At 39.2% G+C, this 17993-nt stretch overlaps 1 protein-coding gene across 1 annotated transcript in view; it reads left to right on the forward strand.

The window, feature by feature from the left end:
* Positions 1–17993, forward strand: part of GABRB1 (gamma-aminobutyric acid type A receptor subunit beta1) — a 494464-nt gene that overhangs the window by 417806 nt on the left and 58665 nt on the right. The window contains exons 6-8 of the mRNA XM_051842511.2: positions 7300–7437; positions 7540–7692; positions 17182–17426. Coding sequence (XP_051698471.1) covers positions 7300–7437; positions 7540–7692; positions 17182–17426 — 536 coding nt within the window. The remainder of the gene's footprint in view (positions 1–7299; positions 7438–7539; positions 7693–17181; positions 17427–17993) is intronic.

Genomic DNA, 17993 nt, shown 5'->3' on the forward strand with positions numbered 1-17993 from the left:
AGGTGGAAGGGACGGTAGCCAACCCGGGAAGAACCAGCAGCAAACCCGGGGAGGGCCGAGCAGACGAAAGAACAGCGCAGGGTCCTGTGTCGTTCCTCCACGAAGACGGGGAGCGACACTCGTCCTATGCTTAATTCTGGCTATCTTTGCATACTGAAACCTTTGAGGATTTTGTAGGGTTTATATTTATTCAACTTTGGTCATTCTCATTTTTTGTCAGAATTGGGTTGTTTGTTGAATAAATTTTATCCAGTAAATCAGAATTTCACATTGACATCATCGAATCTACATGTTATTCCTTCTGCAAGAGTGCCCTTCTCTACTGAGTTGGTCAAATCTTCTGCAAAGGCAACCGCAGCTAACTCTTTGGGTCAACAGTTTGCTCAGATTGCCATTACATGATGAGATCCTAACAAGGAAAGTCATGTATAACCTACTACATGATCTTAATGCCTAGGCTATTGCTTGATATCTAAGACACCCAAAATGCATGTATTAGGATATACACATTTATATATGTTAGCTGTAGGTTCCGTTGATCTGACTTTCCAGAGAACAAGGTATGTGTGATGTTGGCATGAGGAAGGATGAGATATTGGTCTATTCTTCAGCAGATATCCTAATCAACAAATAGTACTAAGTTTGGAATAAAAGCTGGTCTTAAATCCATACACACATTTAAATCCCAGAGCTGTAAGCTAATGGTACTGAGACTAAAACTTAATCCAATTTTGGCATTTAGGAGGTGGATCTATTGGGAGATCAATGAGAGCATGTCCTTGGAAGGCAGTTCTCCCAAGAAGGTTGCTATCAAAGCCCGTGTTTGGCCCAGCCACTCTGAAACTTGATCATCTTGTGTTCCTTCCTCTGCACACATACACTTCCCAGAGGCCAAACACATGGGTCCACCAAATTTTGGGCTTGAACCTCTAAAATTATAGGTCAAATAAACCTTTTCCCTTTTAAAGTTTGTTGCATTGGGTATTTCCTCAGAGTAATGAAAAGGTAACGAATATGTGTGGGAAGACCAAAGTTTGAATCCAGGCCAACGCCGCAGCTCATTAGGCTAATCCTCTGCCTGTGGCGCCGGCACACTGGGTTCTAGTCCCAGTTGGGGCGCCGGATTCTGTCCCGGTTGCTCCTCTTCCAGTCTCTGCTGTGGCCCGGGAGTGCAGTGGAAGATGGCCCAAGTGCTTGGACCCTGCACCCGCATGGGAGACCAGGAGAAGCACCTGGCTCCTGGCTTCGGATCAGCACGGTGCGCCGGCCACAGCAGCCATTGTGGGGTGAACCAACGGAAAAGGAAGAACTTTCTGTCTCTCTCTCTCTCTCACTGTCCACTCTGCCTGTCAAAAAAAAATAAAAGTTTGAATCCAGAGAAGTTGTCTGTGGCAGTGGAGAAGTTTCATCAAGGATCTCTTGTTAGCACTTGGGAAGGCAACATGAGCAAGCAGGTGCCTCTGACTGTCAGCTCTGAAGCTGACACAGAAACAGTTGTTTCTTATCAGTCCTCTTATTTCTGCCTATTATAAATGGGCCATCCAGGATCACAAAGCTGGAAACTGAGGCATAACAAAGTCAAAAGCTATAGGTGCATCCACTCCCATAGTTAAACAAGGACAAAAGTTGACAGACTTTGATCTATAAATAGTGTATCTCTCCATAGTGAGTCTCTAGATTCTGGGTTCAAGAACCTCCCCCCCTAACAAATACAGTTCAATTATTCTACATTGTCAATGAACAGCAAAAACCAAGTGCAGTCTAGCACAGAGAGGGTGAAATTTGTCACGCTAAAAGAACATGCGCTATATAAAGGTCAACAAGGGGTATAAGATATGCTACTGAAAGCCACAACGGATCAAGTCAGACAAAAAGAGAGCTTTAAATTTGGACTGCAGTGTCTCAGCTCTTTAAAGGATTTTAAACTGTTTTTTTAATTCTGTTTATCTTTATGAGAAATCTCACCTTTCATACCATCTTCCTAAAAGGATGTTGCTGAGGCATTTTTCGTCACATAAAATCGTCTGTGGGAAAAATTTCCCCTAAGTTTGGCATTGGCAAAGTCAATAGATTTGCTTTTATCTCATGAATTTGTGAATGTTTTAACTAATAGCAAAAGTAATTTTATGTCTCTGAAGAGAGATAGGTCTAGATGGTGCCAGAAATTTTTTCCTCCTCCTTGGCAGAAAGGAGACTAAGCAGGTCTGAGTCAACTCCACAGAAGCACAGCCTGGCTCCAATTGCTGAGGTCCTAAAGCTACCCCTTCCTGTCCAGGCTACCTCCCCAGTCAAGGCCTTCTATTGTCACATAGTCACACAGTCATATGAAGGTCCACCCAGTCCTATAAAATATATCTTCATGAATATAAAATATATAAAATATATAAAAAATTATTATATATTATATATATATTATTGTATAAAAATATATAAAAAATCTTTATATATAAAGATATATAAAATATATCTTTCATGAACTTCAGAAAGTTCATGAAAATGTGTATATGAAAAAACTGTGCATTTCTAATGTTTTGTGCCAAAAGTAACTTATTTTTTAATTCTGTTTTTCCATAAACTTCTTTTTTTTAATTATTTATTTATTTCAAAGTCCAAGTTAGAGAGAGGGAGAAATACAGAGAGAGATCATCCATCTGCTGGTTCACTCCCCAGATGGCTACAACAGCCAGCACTGAACCAGGTCAAAGCCAGAAGCCAGGAGCTCCATCTGGCTCTCCCACATGGGTGACAGGGGCCCAAACACATTCTACTGCTACACCCATCCACAATAGCCAGTGCTGGGCCAGGTCAAAGCCACGGGCCAGGAATTTCATCCGGAACTCCCACAACTCCCATGTGGGCAGCAGGGACACAAACACTTGGGCCATCTTCCACTGCTTTTCCCAAGCCATTGGCAGGGAGCTGAAATGGTACAGCTAGGACATAAACTGGCGCCCATACAGGATGCTGGCATCATGGGTGGCAACTTTACTCACTGTGCCATGAAGTTTGGCCCTTCAGAAACTTCTTGAAGTACACTCATATAATCTACTTAAGGTTTATTATGTGGCATGAAATACACATCCAAACTAATTTTTATGGGACCTCAGTTTTTCCGACATGATTTATTTAACCATCTTTTCTCTAATTATTTGAGGTGCGATTTTTATTGTGTACTAAATTCTCCTGTGTTTTGACTCAGGTCCTGAATTTCTGCCGTGGCCCATTTTTCTGTCTGTTCCAACCATGAAATCATACTTTTGTAATTACTGAGAATTTATAATGTTTTTACTTCCTGATAAGGCTATTTGCACATTATTTCTTTTATTTTATAGATTTTTTATTCCCTGATTTATTTTAACTTTAGAAGCATTTTGTCTAATTCACAAAACAAAGTTTATCAGTATAGTTAGACAATCACATTAAATTGTAAATGAACTTATGATACCAAATCTTTCTAATTATTCTTTTTGTTTGTCCAAGGTTTCTTTTGTGTTTTTCAAAACTATTACATATGTTGCTTCATTTATATCTTGCATATTTCTGAATAAATTTATTACGTGATATTTTTGTTTCTATAAAAAGACCCTTTTCATCCATTACACTTAAATCATGGTTTTTATTTGTGAAAGTTATAAATCTCTGTATAGTAATTTGTTCACCATTATGAAACCAAATTCTTATTGCTTTTAATAGTTATCAAGTTGGTTCTTTGAATCTTACTAGGTATTTAGTTGTACATACTTTGCCAGTCCAGATAGCTTAAACAGCAGGTTTCTAACTTTATACTTCAATTGTCCATCTCTTATATAATGCATTGGTTAGTATTTCCAGAACATTGTTAAATAATAGTAATAGTAGTGGACATTTCTTTTTCTTTTGTGAGAATGTTTCAGTGTTTCCACAATAAGGATGAAGCTAACTTCAGGATCTAGATAGATCTTATACAGCTTATCATTCTAAAGAAGTATATCCATCTATTAATAATTATTTATTGAGTGATGTTATTTGATTTGTTAAGAATAATGGAAATTGAATATCATCAAATGCCATTTTAGCATTTGCCTAAATAATCATATGGTTTTATCTTGTTAAATATATTAATATAGTGAAGCATTGCAAAAATTGAATCATTTACACTCAGTAAGCCCAACTAGTTAGGATTTATTATTTTTATTTATTGATGAATTTTTGCAAAATTTTGCTTATTTTATGAAAATAAATTTTTCCTACTTTTCCTGTGTTTTAGAACTGTTTAAGTAGCAGTAGAATGTTTTTTGCAGTCCCTCTGTTTTTAAGGTGGTTTTCTTTATTATATCTTAGTTATTTGTCTTCCTTAATTTTTTTCATTGCAGTTCCATAGAATAATTTCCTCAATCAGGTGTTAATCCCCATTATGCTAATTAGTCCCTTTTAGGTCATTGTAAGTCTAATAGAAAATAAGTCTCATAGCTTCTCAGAGATCAGCAGTGATATTTAAAGTAAATGTCTTCCACTTCTGTTGCTTCACTTGAGTCATTGCTGAATGAGTTCCTGAATGTGGAAGATGCTACCTTTGGAGAGAGGGTAACTTCCTGGATGAAGAAGGAGATGGTTTAAAGACAAAGAAAATAAATGGAAACATATTACAAAAAGTAATCATCTATAGAGTGGCAAAAAGTTACACATATAAAAATTAAGAATGTTTAAAGCAGTAAAGTTAAGACAGTTTTATTTCCTCTCAAAAAATTATGTAGGACAGGGAGGAGAACAGTTTAAAGTTTATTACATTCTTGCAATGATAGTAACCCTTTGGCACTTACTTGGCATTCAACTCCTGAATTTCAAACAATTTTTTATCTTCTAAGAAGCTGTTACTGGCTTTAGTCAAAAGTAGGGCAGCATGATGTTTACTATAAAAAAATTATATGGTTACCTCCAAAACATGAGACCTAGTTAATTTTAATGTCAAAAAAAGTTTGATGTTTTTTCATTTGAGGCAGAAAGAGAAATGTTCTAAAATTTGCCTTCAGTTATTTTTATTTTTGTAAACATATACAATGTTTTTATGCAAGTAACTCATTTACATGACCACAGCCCAGCTAAAACCCTGGCAAGTAGAGCAAACTGGAAGGAGGAATAGACCTGCGACACAGAGCCTTCCATGCCAAAGACATAAGGGCAAACCCTCTACTGGTGTCTATAATTCTCTACACGCTACCCTAAAATTAATTAAAGCTCTCCCTCATAAGTATGGCAATGTAAAATAATTACCAAGAATTCATGTAATTACTAATATTCTCATCTGTATGTTAGCTATAATAATATTAACTATAACCAAAAATGTAACTAGAATCTTGCCTAATTTTCTAAAAGAAATGTATTTTTAACGTCTTGATTCTTTAGTAGGTATTGACAAATTTGGTCTTTTATTATACTTCATCACTCTGTCCCTTCCATTTCCTTTTTTAAAAATGTGCTCCTCTATAAATAGGACTAGTGTCTGCTAATAATAACTGATAGAATTAAAAAGGAGAACAATCCAACATGGGAAGCAGACACACAGCAGACTCGTAGAATGGCAGATGCCCTAAACAGCACTCTGGCCTCAGAATCAGCCCTTAAGGCATTCGGATCCAGCTAAAAATACATGAGAGTTTCTCAGGCATGGAAAGCCAAGACACTGTGGCAAAAAAATAAATAAATAAATAAATAAATAAATAAATAAATAAATAAAAGATCTCTGTGAGTGAGATCACAGGGGAAAGAATGAGCCATCAAAGAAGGACGTGCCTTTCTCTGAATGGAGGAGAGAACTTCCACTTTGATTATTGCCTTGTCTAAATAAGGTCAGAGTTTGTGAACTCAAGAGGCTTCCATAGCCTTGTCAGCTCATGACAACAGCCTTAGGAGATTACTGACGTCATAAATAAGAGTGTCAATTGTTAAATCAACAACAGGAGTCACTGTGCACTTGTTCCCCATGTAGGAGCTCTGTCCTTAATATGTTGTACTATGCAAATTAACCGTAAAGCTACTACTCAAACAGTACTTCATACTTTGTGTGTCTGTGTGGGTGCAAACTGTTGAAACCTTAGTATATACCAAGTCGATCTTCTGTGTACAAAGATAATTGAAAATGAATCTTGATAAAAAATGGGATGAGAGAGGGAGACAGAGATGGGATGGTTGTAGGTGGGAGGGAAGTTATGGGGGGAAAAGCCGCTATAATCCAAAAGTTGTACTTTGGAAATTTATATTTATTAAATAAAAGTTAAAAAAATGTGCTCCTCCGACCTCAGAATCAGCCCTTAAGGCTTCCTGGTTTGGCTGAAAAGCCTGTGAGAGCATTTCAGGTATGGAAAGCCAAGACACTGTGGCAAAAAATGTTCTACATAAAGGATCTCTGTGAATGAGGCCCAGTGGAATGAAGTGGTCATCAAAGAAGGGTGTACTTTTCTCTAAAAGGAAGAAAGAACTTCCAATTTGCTTATGGCCTTGTTCAAACACTGATTGAGTTTAAAGTTTCAAAAGGTTCCATAGCCTAGACAACTCATGTCAAGAGCTTAGGGTAGTCCCTGACATCATACATAAGAGTATTAATTGTTAAATTGACAGCAGGAGTCACTGTGCATTAACTCCCCATGCAGGACCTCTATCCTCAATGAGTTGTATTATGAGAGTTAACTGTTAAACTAGTTCTCAATTTGTGTGTGTGTTTATGTGTGTATGCAAATTGTTGAAAAATACTTAGTATAGAGTTGGTTTTCTGTGTATAAAGTTAACTGAAAATGAATCTTAATGGAGAATGGGACTGGCAAGGGGAGAGGGAGGCGGTGGGGTGGGAGTGTGGGTAGGAGGGCTGATATGGTGAGGAGAATCACTATATTCCAAAAGTTGTACTTATGAAATTTGTATTCCTTAAAAAAAATAGGTGTTCAGTTGTTATTTCTATAATTGTTACTGATAAATAGTACATGAACAAAATCATTTTCCAGGCACCTGGAATCCAGCCATTCATCAATTTAACCAAAGAATGACCTATGATAGTCACAGTGAGAATAAATATGTAACAATGATATCAAATATCACTAAATGATTCACAACTTATGTCCACTAAAGCCAAATGCATCATTTTTTTATTGCAGCCACAACCAACCCATCAAAAATAGCACTCATGAGACCTGAACATCACCCTAATTTAAACTCATTCCTCACTGTTATCATTGGTTGGGAATTTTCCCTTCAGCTCCCACATTGTCTTCAAAATGAATGTGTAGATCAATTGTGCTGTCTTAAGTCAACTGCATTTCTTTGTTTCAGATGGTTATACCACTGATGACATTGAGTTTTACTGGAATGGAGGAGAGGGAGCAGTAACTGGAGTTAATAAAATTGAGCTTCCTCAGTTTTCAATTGTTGATTACAAGATGGTGTCCAAGAAAGTGGAATTCACAACAGGTGAGGATGTTTTATCCAAAATGAATTAAGGATTCTTTGAAAAGAATAGGATGACTTCAAACAGATGATCTGATTTTTTTTCTTTTTCTTTTTTCAATCCAGGGGCTTACCCACGACTCTCTCTAAGTTTTCGACTGAAGAGAAACATCGGTTACTTCATTTTGCAAACTTACATGCCTTCTACACTCATTACAATTCTGTCCTGGGTGTCTTTTTGGATCAATTATGATGCATCAGCAGCCAGAGTCGCACTAGGTAATGCATTCCCAATGTTGCATAGGGCTACTGAATTGTACCTTCAAACAGATAATTAATATTAGCAATTACAGACAAGAACATTATAATATCAAACCAAAAAATTAAATTACCATAAAAGTGCTTAAATATAAAAATCTAAATATAAGCATGTCTACAATGAATGTCTTACACTGCACTATCTTTTTAGCATTTTACCAAAAAAAAACTTGAAGTATGTTTCACACTATATGTGCTTTGTACAATACATTTTTAATTCTCATTGCACAAATTTTTAGCAATGTTTGATGAATTCCTTGTTGGTACTTGCTTTTTACAGTGGAAAATACTTACAACATGTTATTTTCAACTGGATTTGTAGAAATCAAAACTTTTTGAGTACTAATAAGCCTCATCAACTAGTGGGAAATACCAGCATTTGAATATTAACTAAAATTAAATCATTGAAGCCGGGTATCCTGTAAGTGTGACTCATTATATTGAATAAGGCACAGACAATTCTTCAGCTATATTAATGATCTATAATCAAGTCAAAATGAAAAATGGTTTCCTTCTCAGTGGAACAAAATTCAGAGTTAATTTTCTGTGGTTGAATAATGGCTGGAAGCTAAAAGCTGTATTTAAGACCTTATAAGAGGCTGGGGCTGTGCATATTGGGTAAATCCTCAACTGCAGTGCCAGCATCCCATATGGGCACCAGTTTGAGTCCCGGTTCTTCACTTCCAATCCAACTCTCTACTATATCCTGTGAAAGCAGTAGAAGATGGTCCAAGTCCTTGTGCCTCTGCACCCGTGTAGGGGAACCAGAAGCTCCTGGCTCTTGGCTTCAAATTGGCACAGCTCCGGCCATTGCAGCCAATTGGGAAGTGAACCAGCAGATGGAAGACTTCTTTCTCTCTCTGCCTCTGCCTCTTTGTAACTCTGCCTTTCAAATAAATAAATAATTTTTTAAAAAAATATCTTATAAGGTTCCTTGGAAAGTGAAAATGAGTAAGGTGTATCTGATGAATATGACCATGTGCTAGTCTGTCTCTGTTTGATGCTAGAACCATTTCAGTTGTCACATTCAGTGTTTATTCTCTCTCTCTCTCTCTCTCTCTCATTCTCTTACACACACACACACACACACACACACAGAGCATCTTTTTTTTAAAAGAGATATTTATTTGAAAGGCACAGCTACAGAGAGAGAAAGAGAAAGTCTTCCATCCACAGGTTCACTCCCTCAAATGGCCACAACAGCCGGAGCTGGGCCCATCCAAAGACAGGAGCTTCTTTGAAGTCTCCCACCTGGGTGCAGGGGCTCTAGGACTTGGGCCATCTTCTGCTGCTTTCCCAGGCCATAGCAGAGAGCTGGATTGGAATTGGAAAAGCCAGAACTTGAACCAGCATCCATATGGGATGCCGGCATTGCAGGAGGTGGCTTTACCCACTACGTACAGCACTGGCCCCCAGTGCCTCATTTTTTACTGACACGTTACACCTTCTCTCTTCTTAAACTACTGACCTGGATTATATGAGCAGCACATCTTTTTACACTTTGACTAATTGTCATCTCAACAGCCTATTTGTATTGGCTGAGTACAACTGGGTCACCAAGACAAACACTTGAAGCTGCTTATCAACCTTTGAGTATTTTAAGATTACAGAGAGCAAACAAATAGTTTTTTGTATCAAACATATATGTCTACACATGTAACTTGACTATTAATATGGTTTCATGTAATTGCCATGGTTCAAAGAAAAATGCTGAGTGATGTCCACAACAGGTAATAATAGCTAGCAAGCTCAATAATTGTGACTCTCTTTACAAATATATCCTCAAAGCCAGTGATTTTTTTTTATAAAAGCCAGTGATTTTTTTAGATTTATTTATTTGGTTTTTTAAAATTTTTTATTTAGTTAATATAAATTTTCAAAGTACAGTTAATGGGTTACAATGGCTTCCCCCCCCCATAATTTCCCTCCCACTCACACCCCTCCCATCTCCCGCTCCCTCTCCCATTCCATTCACATCAGGATTCATTTTCAATTATCTTTATATAAAGAAGATCAATTCAGTATATATTAAGTAAAGATTTCATCAGTTTGCACCCACACAGAAACACAAAAGGAAAATACTGTTTCAGTACTACTTATAGCATTACTTCACATTGGACAACACACTAAGGAGAGATCCCACATAAGAAGTAAGTACACAGTGACTCCTGTTGTTGACTTAACAATTTGACACTCTTGTTTATGGCGTCAGTAATCTCCCTAGGCTCTGATCATGAGTTGCCAAGGCTATGGAAACCTTTTGAGTTCGCCAACTTCGATCTTATTCTGACAGGGTCATAGTCAAAGTGGAAGTTCTCTCCTCTCTTCAGAGAAAGGTACCTCCTTCTTTGATGGCCCCATTCTTTCCACTGAGATCTCACTCACAGAGATCTTCCATTTAGGTCTTCCTTTTTTTTTTTTTTTTCCAGGGTGTCTTGGCTTTCCATGCCTAAAATACTCTCCTGTGCTCTTCAGCCAGATCAGAATGCCTTAAGGGCTGATTCTGAGGCCAGAGTGCTATTTAGGACATCTGCCATTCTATGAGTTTACTGTGTATCCCGCTTCCCATGATGGATTGTTCTCTCCCTTTTTGATTCTATCAGCTAGTATTAGCAGACACTAGACTTGTTTGTGTGATCCCTTTGACTCTTAGACCTATCAGTGTGATCAATTGTGAACTGAAATTGATCACTTGACTAGTGAGATGGCATTGGTACATGCCACCTTGATGGATTGTATTGGGATCCCCTGGCATGATTCTAACGCCACCATTTGGGGCAAGTCCGATTGAGCATGTCCCAAATTGTACATCTCCTCCCTCTCTTATTCCCATTCTTATATTTAACAGGGATAACTTTTCAGTTAAAATTTAAACACCTAAGAATAATTGTGTGTTAATCACAGGGTTCAACCAATAGTACTAGAACAAAAGAAAGAGAAAATACTAAAATGGATAAAGTATTACATTGTACATCAACAGTCAGGACAAGAGCTGATCAAGTCACTGTTTCTCATAGTGTCCATTTCACTTCAACAGGTTTCCCCTTTGGTGCTCAGTTAGTTGTCGCCGATCAGGGAGAAAATATGGTATTTGTCCCTTTGGGACTGGCTTAATTCACTCAGCATAATGTTTTCCAGATTCCTCCATCTTGTTGCAAATGACCAGATTTCATTGTTTTTGACTACTGTATAGTATTCTATAGAGTACATGTCCCATAATTTCTTTATCCAGTCTACTGTTGATGGGCATTTGGGTTGGTTCCAGGTCTTAGCTATTGTGAATTGAGCTTCAATAAACATTAATTAGGAGATTTATTTATTTGAAAGGCAGAGTTACAGAGAGGCAGCGGGAGAGAGAGAGAGAGGTCTTCCATCCACTAGTTCACTTCCCAGCCGGAGCTGGGCCGATCCAAAGCCAGGAGCCAGGAGACTCTTCTGGGTCCCCCACGTGGGTGCAGGGGCCCAAGAACTTGAGACATCTTCTACTGCTTTCCCAAGCCATAGCTGAGAGCTGGATCAAAAGTGGAACAGCTAGGACTCAAACCAATGCCCATATGGGATGCAGGCGCTGCAGGCCAGGGCTCTGGCACCACAGCACCAGCCCCACGGTATGTCATTTTTACTGTCATAGGAAAGGAGCCAAATTCTAGCTCTGTGTGGTAAGTTTTGTGGGTAAAACATGACTAACACAAAGGCTCTGGTTCTAAAGATAGTCTTTAAAAGATTAATGGGAATCGTAAGAGAAATGAGCTAAAATAACTTGTTTAATATCTGCTTCCTCTACAACATCATTTTATTCACTGTTTATTTTTAAAATTAGTTTTTATTTATTTGGGAGAGAGGACAGGAGGGAGGGTGGGAGACAGAGACAGAGACATATCTCCCATCTGCGGGTTCACTCCCCAGATGCCTGTAGTGGCTGGGGCTGAAGCTGGAATCACAGTCCTGGTCTCCCTTGTGGAGGCAGGAACTCAATTACTTGAGACATTGCTATAGTCTCCCAGGGTCTGCACAGGTGGAACCTGGAGTCAGGAGCCAGAGCCAAGGATTTAATCCAGGCAATCTGGTGCAGGACTCAGGCACTGAAGCAGCAAGCGAAACACCCACCTCCTTGTTCACTATTTTAACCAGTAACACAGATAATGTCTGACATGTAGGGGACACCTAGTGGATAACTTTCTTGGTGATTTAATGAATGTTAATCAGATTTTCCATGGTATTCTTTGTACTCTAACAATGAATACTGTCTAAGGAGAACAAATCGTGAGAGTAAAGGCAAATAAAATTAGAACAAGTATTGTTGGATGAAGACATGTGTCACTCCCCCTCTTCGAGGAGGAACGACACAGGACCCTGCGCTGTTCTTTCGTCTGCTCGGCCCTTCCCGGGTTTGCTGCTGGTTCTTCCCGGGTTGGCTACCGTCCCTTCCACCTCCGTGGAAGGGCGGTTCCCCCTAGCCACTTTCCCCACTTCCGCGGGGGAGTGGCACACCGCCGGCCGGCTCTCTTGGGGGCTGCACAGGTGTTCCTTCAGATAGATGTTCCTCTTAGATGTTCCTGGTGCATGTTGTCTCTCTCCTCCTTTATAGTCCTCTTCCGCCAATCCCAACTCGGCTGCCCACACGCCGAGTACGCTGCTCTCCTCCAATCAGGAGCAGCTCCTGCAGCTTGTCAAGTTGGTGAGAGGCAGCTGGGTAGAAGCTGTTTGCTCCTCTCCCAGCGCAATATTGTGGGAGAGCAGATGCATAGAATAAGTCTTAATTCCAGTAACTTAGTCTAGTCCGAGTTGCTCCCAGTTGCTCCCCACAGACATGGGGTTCTTTGCTGGCATCCACGTTGTCAATTCCATTTGACCCTTAAACTAAACTATGCTAGAAACACTGATTATATTTGTCCTCAGTCATTGAGGGCTTCAGTTGTCCTCAAATGGGACCAGTTTTGTCCTTCCCCACCATGTTTGGGGACATTTGGCAATATCTGGAGATATTTTTGGCTGTAGGTACCACAGGCCTGAGATACTGTTAAATATCCCACAATGTGTAAGAAACAACAAAGAAGTACCCAGCTCAAAATGTCAAAAATACTGCCCGAGAAACCCTGGGTTAGAGGAAGTCACCCCTTGGGTTCAAGAGAGAGGAAAGTGTCAGAGCATAAAGAACAGAGAGCTTCAGTCAGATCCTGGGGCTTCAGTTGTCACTCTACCCCTAAGTCCTGGGAGCAGTTCCTATGGCCCTCAGCAAACAGCAACAATGACACCTCCCCTGCAGGGCTGTTGTCAGAAGGTAATGAGAAGATATGCAAGGTATATGGCATTTCATTGATCAATAAAAGGTAGCTATCCTCATACAACTAATTAATGCCAATGTTTCTGCAGTATAGAAAAGCATTTTAAAGATTATGGGGTCAGATGCAGCCCAGTATCTGCATTTCAAACACCCTGCTCTGGATCCCCATTCTCTACGGGGTCCTGCTCACCCTTCCTCTGAACCCAGGATGGTGCCAGCTAGGCTTCATCCTGTCTGATACCTTCAAGGGAAAACTCAGAAAGGAGCTTAATATTTACAGCCATAAAATCCTTTGTTTCAGGAGGAGATGTGTGAAGACAAAGACGCATCTCCTTAAAAACCCCTGACCTCAACCGGATTGCGCGCTCTGCCTCTCTGCTGAGTCGCCCGCCTGGTCTGGCCAGGTGTAATCTCTCCACTCAACCATGTAACCTCCACCCAGCCCCAGTCTCTCAGGCTGTCTGAAGAGGTGCCCATCCATCATTATGGATGTCCCTTCCTTAATAAACCTTGCTATTTTACCTCCTACTAAAAAAAAAATAAAAATAAATAAAAAATAAAAAAAGATTATGGGGTCTAGCAACTTGAAAAACAGAATTTTAAAGCTGGAAAAATTATAAATATCGAACTAAATATTGCATTGTATACACAAGGAAAGTGAGGTTCAGAGACACTGACTTATACCAGAAGACACAGCAAGACAGTGGCAGCTCAGATAAATTACACCACTGTTTACTCCGCTACTGTTTTATGACCCACATAAACAGATTTTTTAAAATCCCTAAACTGTAAAATTATTTACAAATATATAATAAAGATTTAAATCAATTTGAATATAAAATTACTATTCCCACTAAAATTTTTATGATAGTATGACTAGGCCATAAAATATTTTAAGTTGTTGTTTGGGATGCCCGCATCCCATGTCTGAGTGCTGGTTCAATCCCAGCTATTCAACATTTGAGATCAGACTTCTTGCTAATATACACCCTGGGAGGCAGCTGCTGATGGCCCACGCATGTGGGCTCCTGCTACTGCTGTGGCTGATGGAATTTAAAGCTTCTGGCTTTGGGCTCTGCCCAGACTGTTGGAGCCATTTGGAAAGTGAACCAGTGGATGGAAGATCTCTTTTTACTGTCTTTCTGCCATTCAAGTAAATACATACAATACAACAAGGGAGAGACCAAAACTGTGAGTAGTATTATAAAGAAGTTGATTATCTTCACTTAATTTATAAAATGGAGTAATGACAAATGGCCAATTCCAGTCATTTACTCAATGCTTCATCCCAAAAACACATCCATTTTGAAGAAGTATTAATAATATAGCAAAAATAAATAAATAAAAATTTAAAACACACACACATCCAGGGTTGGCACTGTGGAATAGCAGGTAGATCCTCTGCCTGCAGTGCCAGCATCCCATATGGGTGCCAGTTCGAGTCCTGGCTGCTCCACCTCCGATCCAGCTCTCTGCTGTTATCTGGGAAAGCAGTAGAGAATGTCCCAAGTCCTTGGATCCCTGCACCCACGTGGGAGGCCTGGAAGAAGCTCCTGGCTCCTGGGTTAGGATCAGCCCAGCTCTGGCTGTTGTGGCCATTTGAGGAGTGAACCAGCAGATGGAAGACCTCTCTCTCTCTCTGCCTCTGCCTCTCTGTAACTCTGCCTTTCAAATCATCAATAAATAAATCTTAAAAATAAAATAGATGCAGTCTGCAGGAAGAACACAAGATCTGTCAATGGAACTGCACTTGGCTATTTACCATGAGTTCTTAGCCTCTCCTGAGCCTCAGTTTCCATATTTGTAAAATGGAAATACTACTAAACAGTTTTCAAAGGAGGATTATTCAATAATGTACTCTTACACACTGAAAGCACTTCGATAGCTTCTTTTTTCAACTGTTTGCTGTATTCCTATTATATAGCAGGCACTGCTACAGACACTGGAAATAAACCAAGGAGCCAACCAAAAATCTCTGCCTTCTAGGTGCTTACCTTCTCATGTTCATTTATCTCACCCTGTCCTAGGCATAGTGTGGGTACTTTGGGGATGAATAAGAGTCCCAGAATAGGTTAAAATACTCAGTTCAATAACAACAATAAAATGAAGCACTTGAGCAGTATGAGGGCACTTCCAAAAGCTCACAGAAATGTGAAAAAAAATAAGATCATTTGATGAAAAATATTTTGAAAAAATGCATTTTTTCATAGTATGTATTTTCCATGAACTTTTTGAAGACCCCTCATGTATGAGTTTGGGGAAATACACAGTCCTCTCCGAAGCTGGCCATGAGGTCAGAAGAAGGAAAGGGGGGGAGAGAAGATTCCCAGAAGAGAACGTGTTTCCAGTGATATTTCAATTGTGACTTTTATCTATAGCCCTCTATATAGTGTTACAGACTAATTAAGGGAAGCTAGAGTGTTTTAAAATTCATGCTGAGTCATTAGGAAATTGAAGAAAAAGAATTCCTCCATTTGAACCAGTTTGAAACTGATTTTCACTTTCATTTTTATAGTCAACAAAACAACAATTTTTATTACCTTTCCTACACAAAAATAAAGGTTGAAAACTTATACTTGTTTTACTAATAGAAATGGTTCACTCCCCAAATGGCTGCAGTGGCCAAAGCTGGGCCAGTCAGGAGCTTCTTTGGGTCTTCTACATGGGTGCAGTGGCCCAAGTCCTTCCACTGCTTTCCCAGGCCATAGCAGAAAGCTGGATGAGAAGTGGAGTAGCCAGAACTCGAACCAGCACCCATATGGGATGCCAGCACTGCGGACAGCGCCTTTTCCCACTACGCCACAGCAGGGGCCCCGCCAAGATATCTTTATTAGTGATATTAGCAATGCCTGATTATAAAGACATGGATGTAACTTGTTTTGAATGTAGAATTAAACCAGAGATATTTTTAAACATATGTAATTTTTAAAGACATTCATTTACCAACCACTTTGTTTAAAAATTTAAACTGACCAAAAGCAGAGATGCAATTAGTGAATTTGTTAATGAATTATTCATCTATTTTAAACTCAGTAGCCAGAATTGTGTGAAATAACATTTAAAGTTTTACTCAAGAACTGAGTGTGACCACTCATGATGACACTCATGTCAGCCCAGCACATTCGTATGCACCACCAGTCTGAACCTTTCTAACTTATACTAGTCCTGTTCATCATATCTGTTCTTCAAGAATTTCAGTCATCAAATCAGAGAACCTGTACATTAGAATAACCTAATTGGAATAATTGGAATAATCTAATTGGAAAAAGTGCTAGACTACTTTCTCTCTTTTCGCTTAGCTACTTTCCATTCCTTTTGTTAGCTTTTATTTGTCCTTATTATCTATTTCATACTTTCTGTCTGTCTTTCATCTTTTCTTCCTTCCTTCTCTTTCCTCTTTATTTCTTTCTATTTTTCTTTCTTTCTATCTTTTTCTATCTAGGCAGCATCATAGGGAGAGAAATTGACATCTTCTATCCACTGATTCACTCTCCATATGCCCACAACAGACATGGCTGAGCCAAGCCAAAGCCAGGAGACAGAAAATTCACCTGGGCCTCTCACAGGGATGGCAGAACACCAAGTACTTGGACTTTCATCTCCTTCCTTCCTGTCATTATTTTAAAGGACTTCCACTAAGTTTCAGTTATTATCTTCTCATTCCTGTATTTATTTTAAATGCTGTTAACATCTTTATGTATTTATTGCTCTCTAGCTGTATAATCTCAGAAAAATAACTAATCAAATAATTTCTGTTTACCTAAGTATGAGAATAATTTACTTTCCCTACAATATTCAGTGTGCTATTTTGACAACCATATAAGATAATTCATAACTGTAGATGTTTAAAACTAGAAAACACTATACAAATGTATATTAGTACTGCAATACAAACTATACACGATTCCAACTTCTTTTTCACATCTTATTGAAATTATCATAACCAGCAGCAATACAAAATATTTATTATTCAGCCCACAAACATTAATGGACCATGGAGGAAGCCTACAGCTTTGTCTTTCAAAAAATGTATGCTTTTGTCTAATAGTTTAGCACGTGACTGCCATCTTTACCCCAGGGAGGGAGTGGCATCTGTCCTCTCAGTCTTCCAAAAGGCTGCATCACAGAGGTGTCCTCAGCTTCGCTTTGTCTTTCTTGTTCCACAGGAATCACCACAGTGCTGACAATGACAACCATCAGCACGCACCTCAGGGAGACCTTGCCAAAGATCCCTTACGTCAAAGCGATCGATATCTACCTGATGGGCTGCTTTGTGTTCGTGTTCCTGGCTCTGCTGGAATACGCCTTTGTAAATTACATCTTCTTTGGGAAAGGCCCCCAGAAAAAGGGGGCTGGCAAACAAGATCAGAGTGCCAATGAGAAGAACAAACTGGAGATGAATAAAGTCCAGGTAACGAACTAAGTATTCCTAACAATACTTCCCCCAAGTTTATTGGCAACATGGTGTCATGGGCTCTCATCACAGGGAAAAAGTATAGTTATAAAATGCCAGTTTCTCTTTGATGAGACTCAAGTAACCTTTCATCTGACGTGTATGGAAACTGAGGACTGAAGAAGTTAGGTTGAGGGTTATAAGCACATACATAGATAGGCCTGGAGCTGAACCCCAAGTCCATTATTACTTATTCAGAACTATGGTAAAACCACATGTAAAGAATACTGCCAGACCCGCTTGGTAAATAAATGAGAGCCAAAATGAACTTTGAAGTGGGGAGGAGGCCATGCGGTACAATGATTCCACCACCAACTGGAATCAGACTGCCTGCGTCTCTTGCCACTCTTGAAAATCAACTCACCTCACTCCTTACATGGCTTCTGCTTCCAGTGTCCTCATCCATAAAATGGAGATTACTATAGTATATTTATCACACAGAGTTGCTATCATAAATAAATATTTTGTCTAGTATTTTCTACAATACCTGGGATATAATAATTGCTCAAGAAGTATTAGCTCTTA

Source organism: Oryctolagus cuniculus, chromosome 2 (assembly GCF_964237555.1).
Source record: "Oryctolagus cuniculus chromosome 2, mOryCun1.1, whole genome shotgun sequence".
NCBI lineage: Eukaryota > Metazoa > Chordata > Mammalia > Lagomorpha > Leporidae > Oryctolagus > Oryctolagus cuniculus.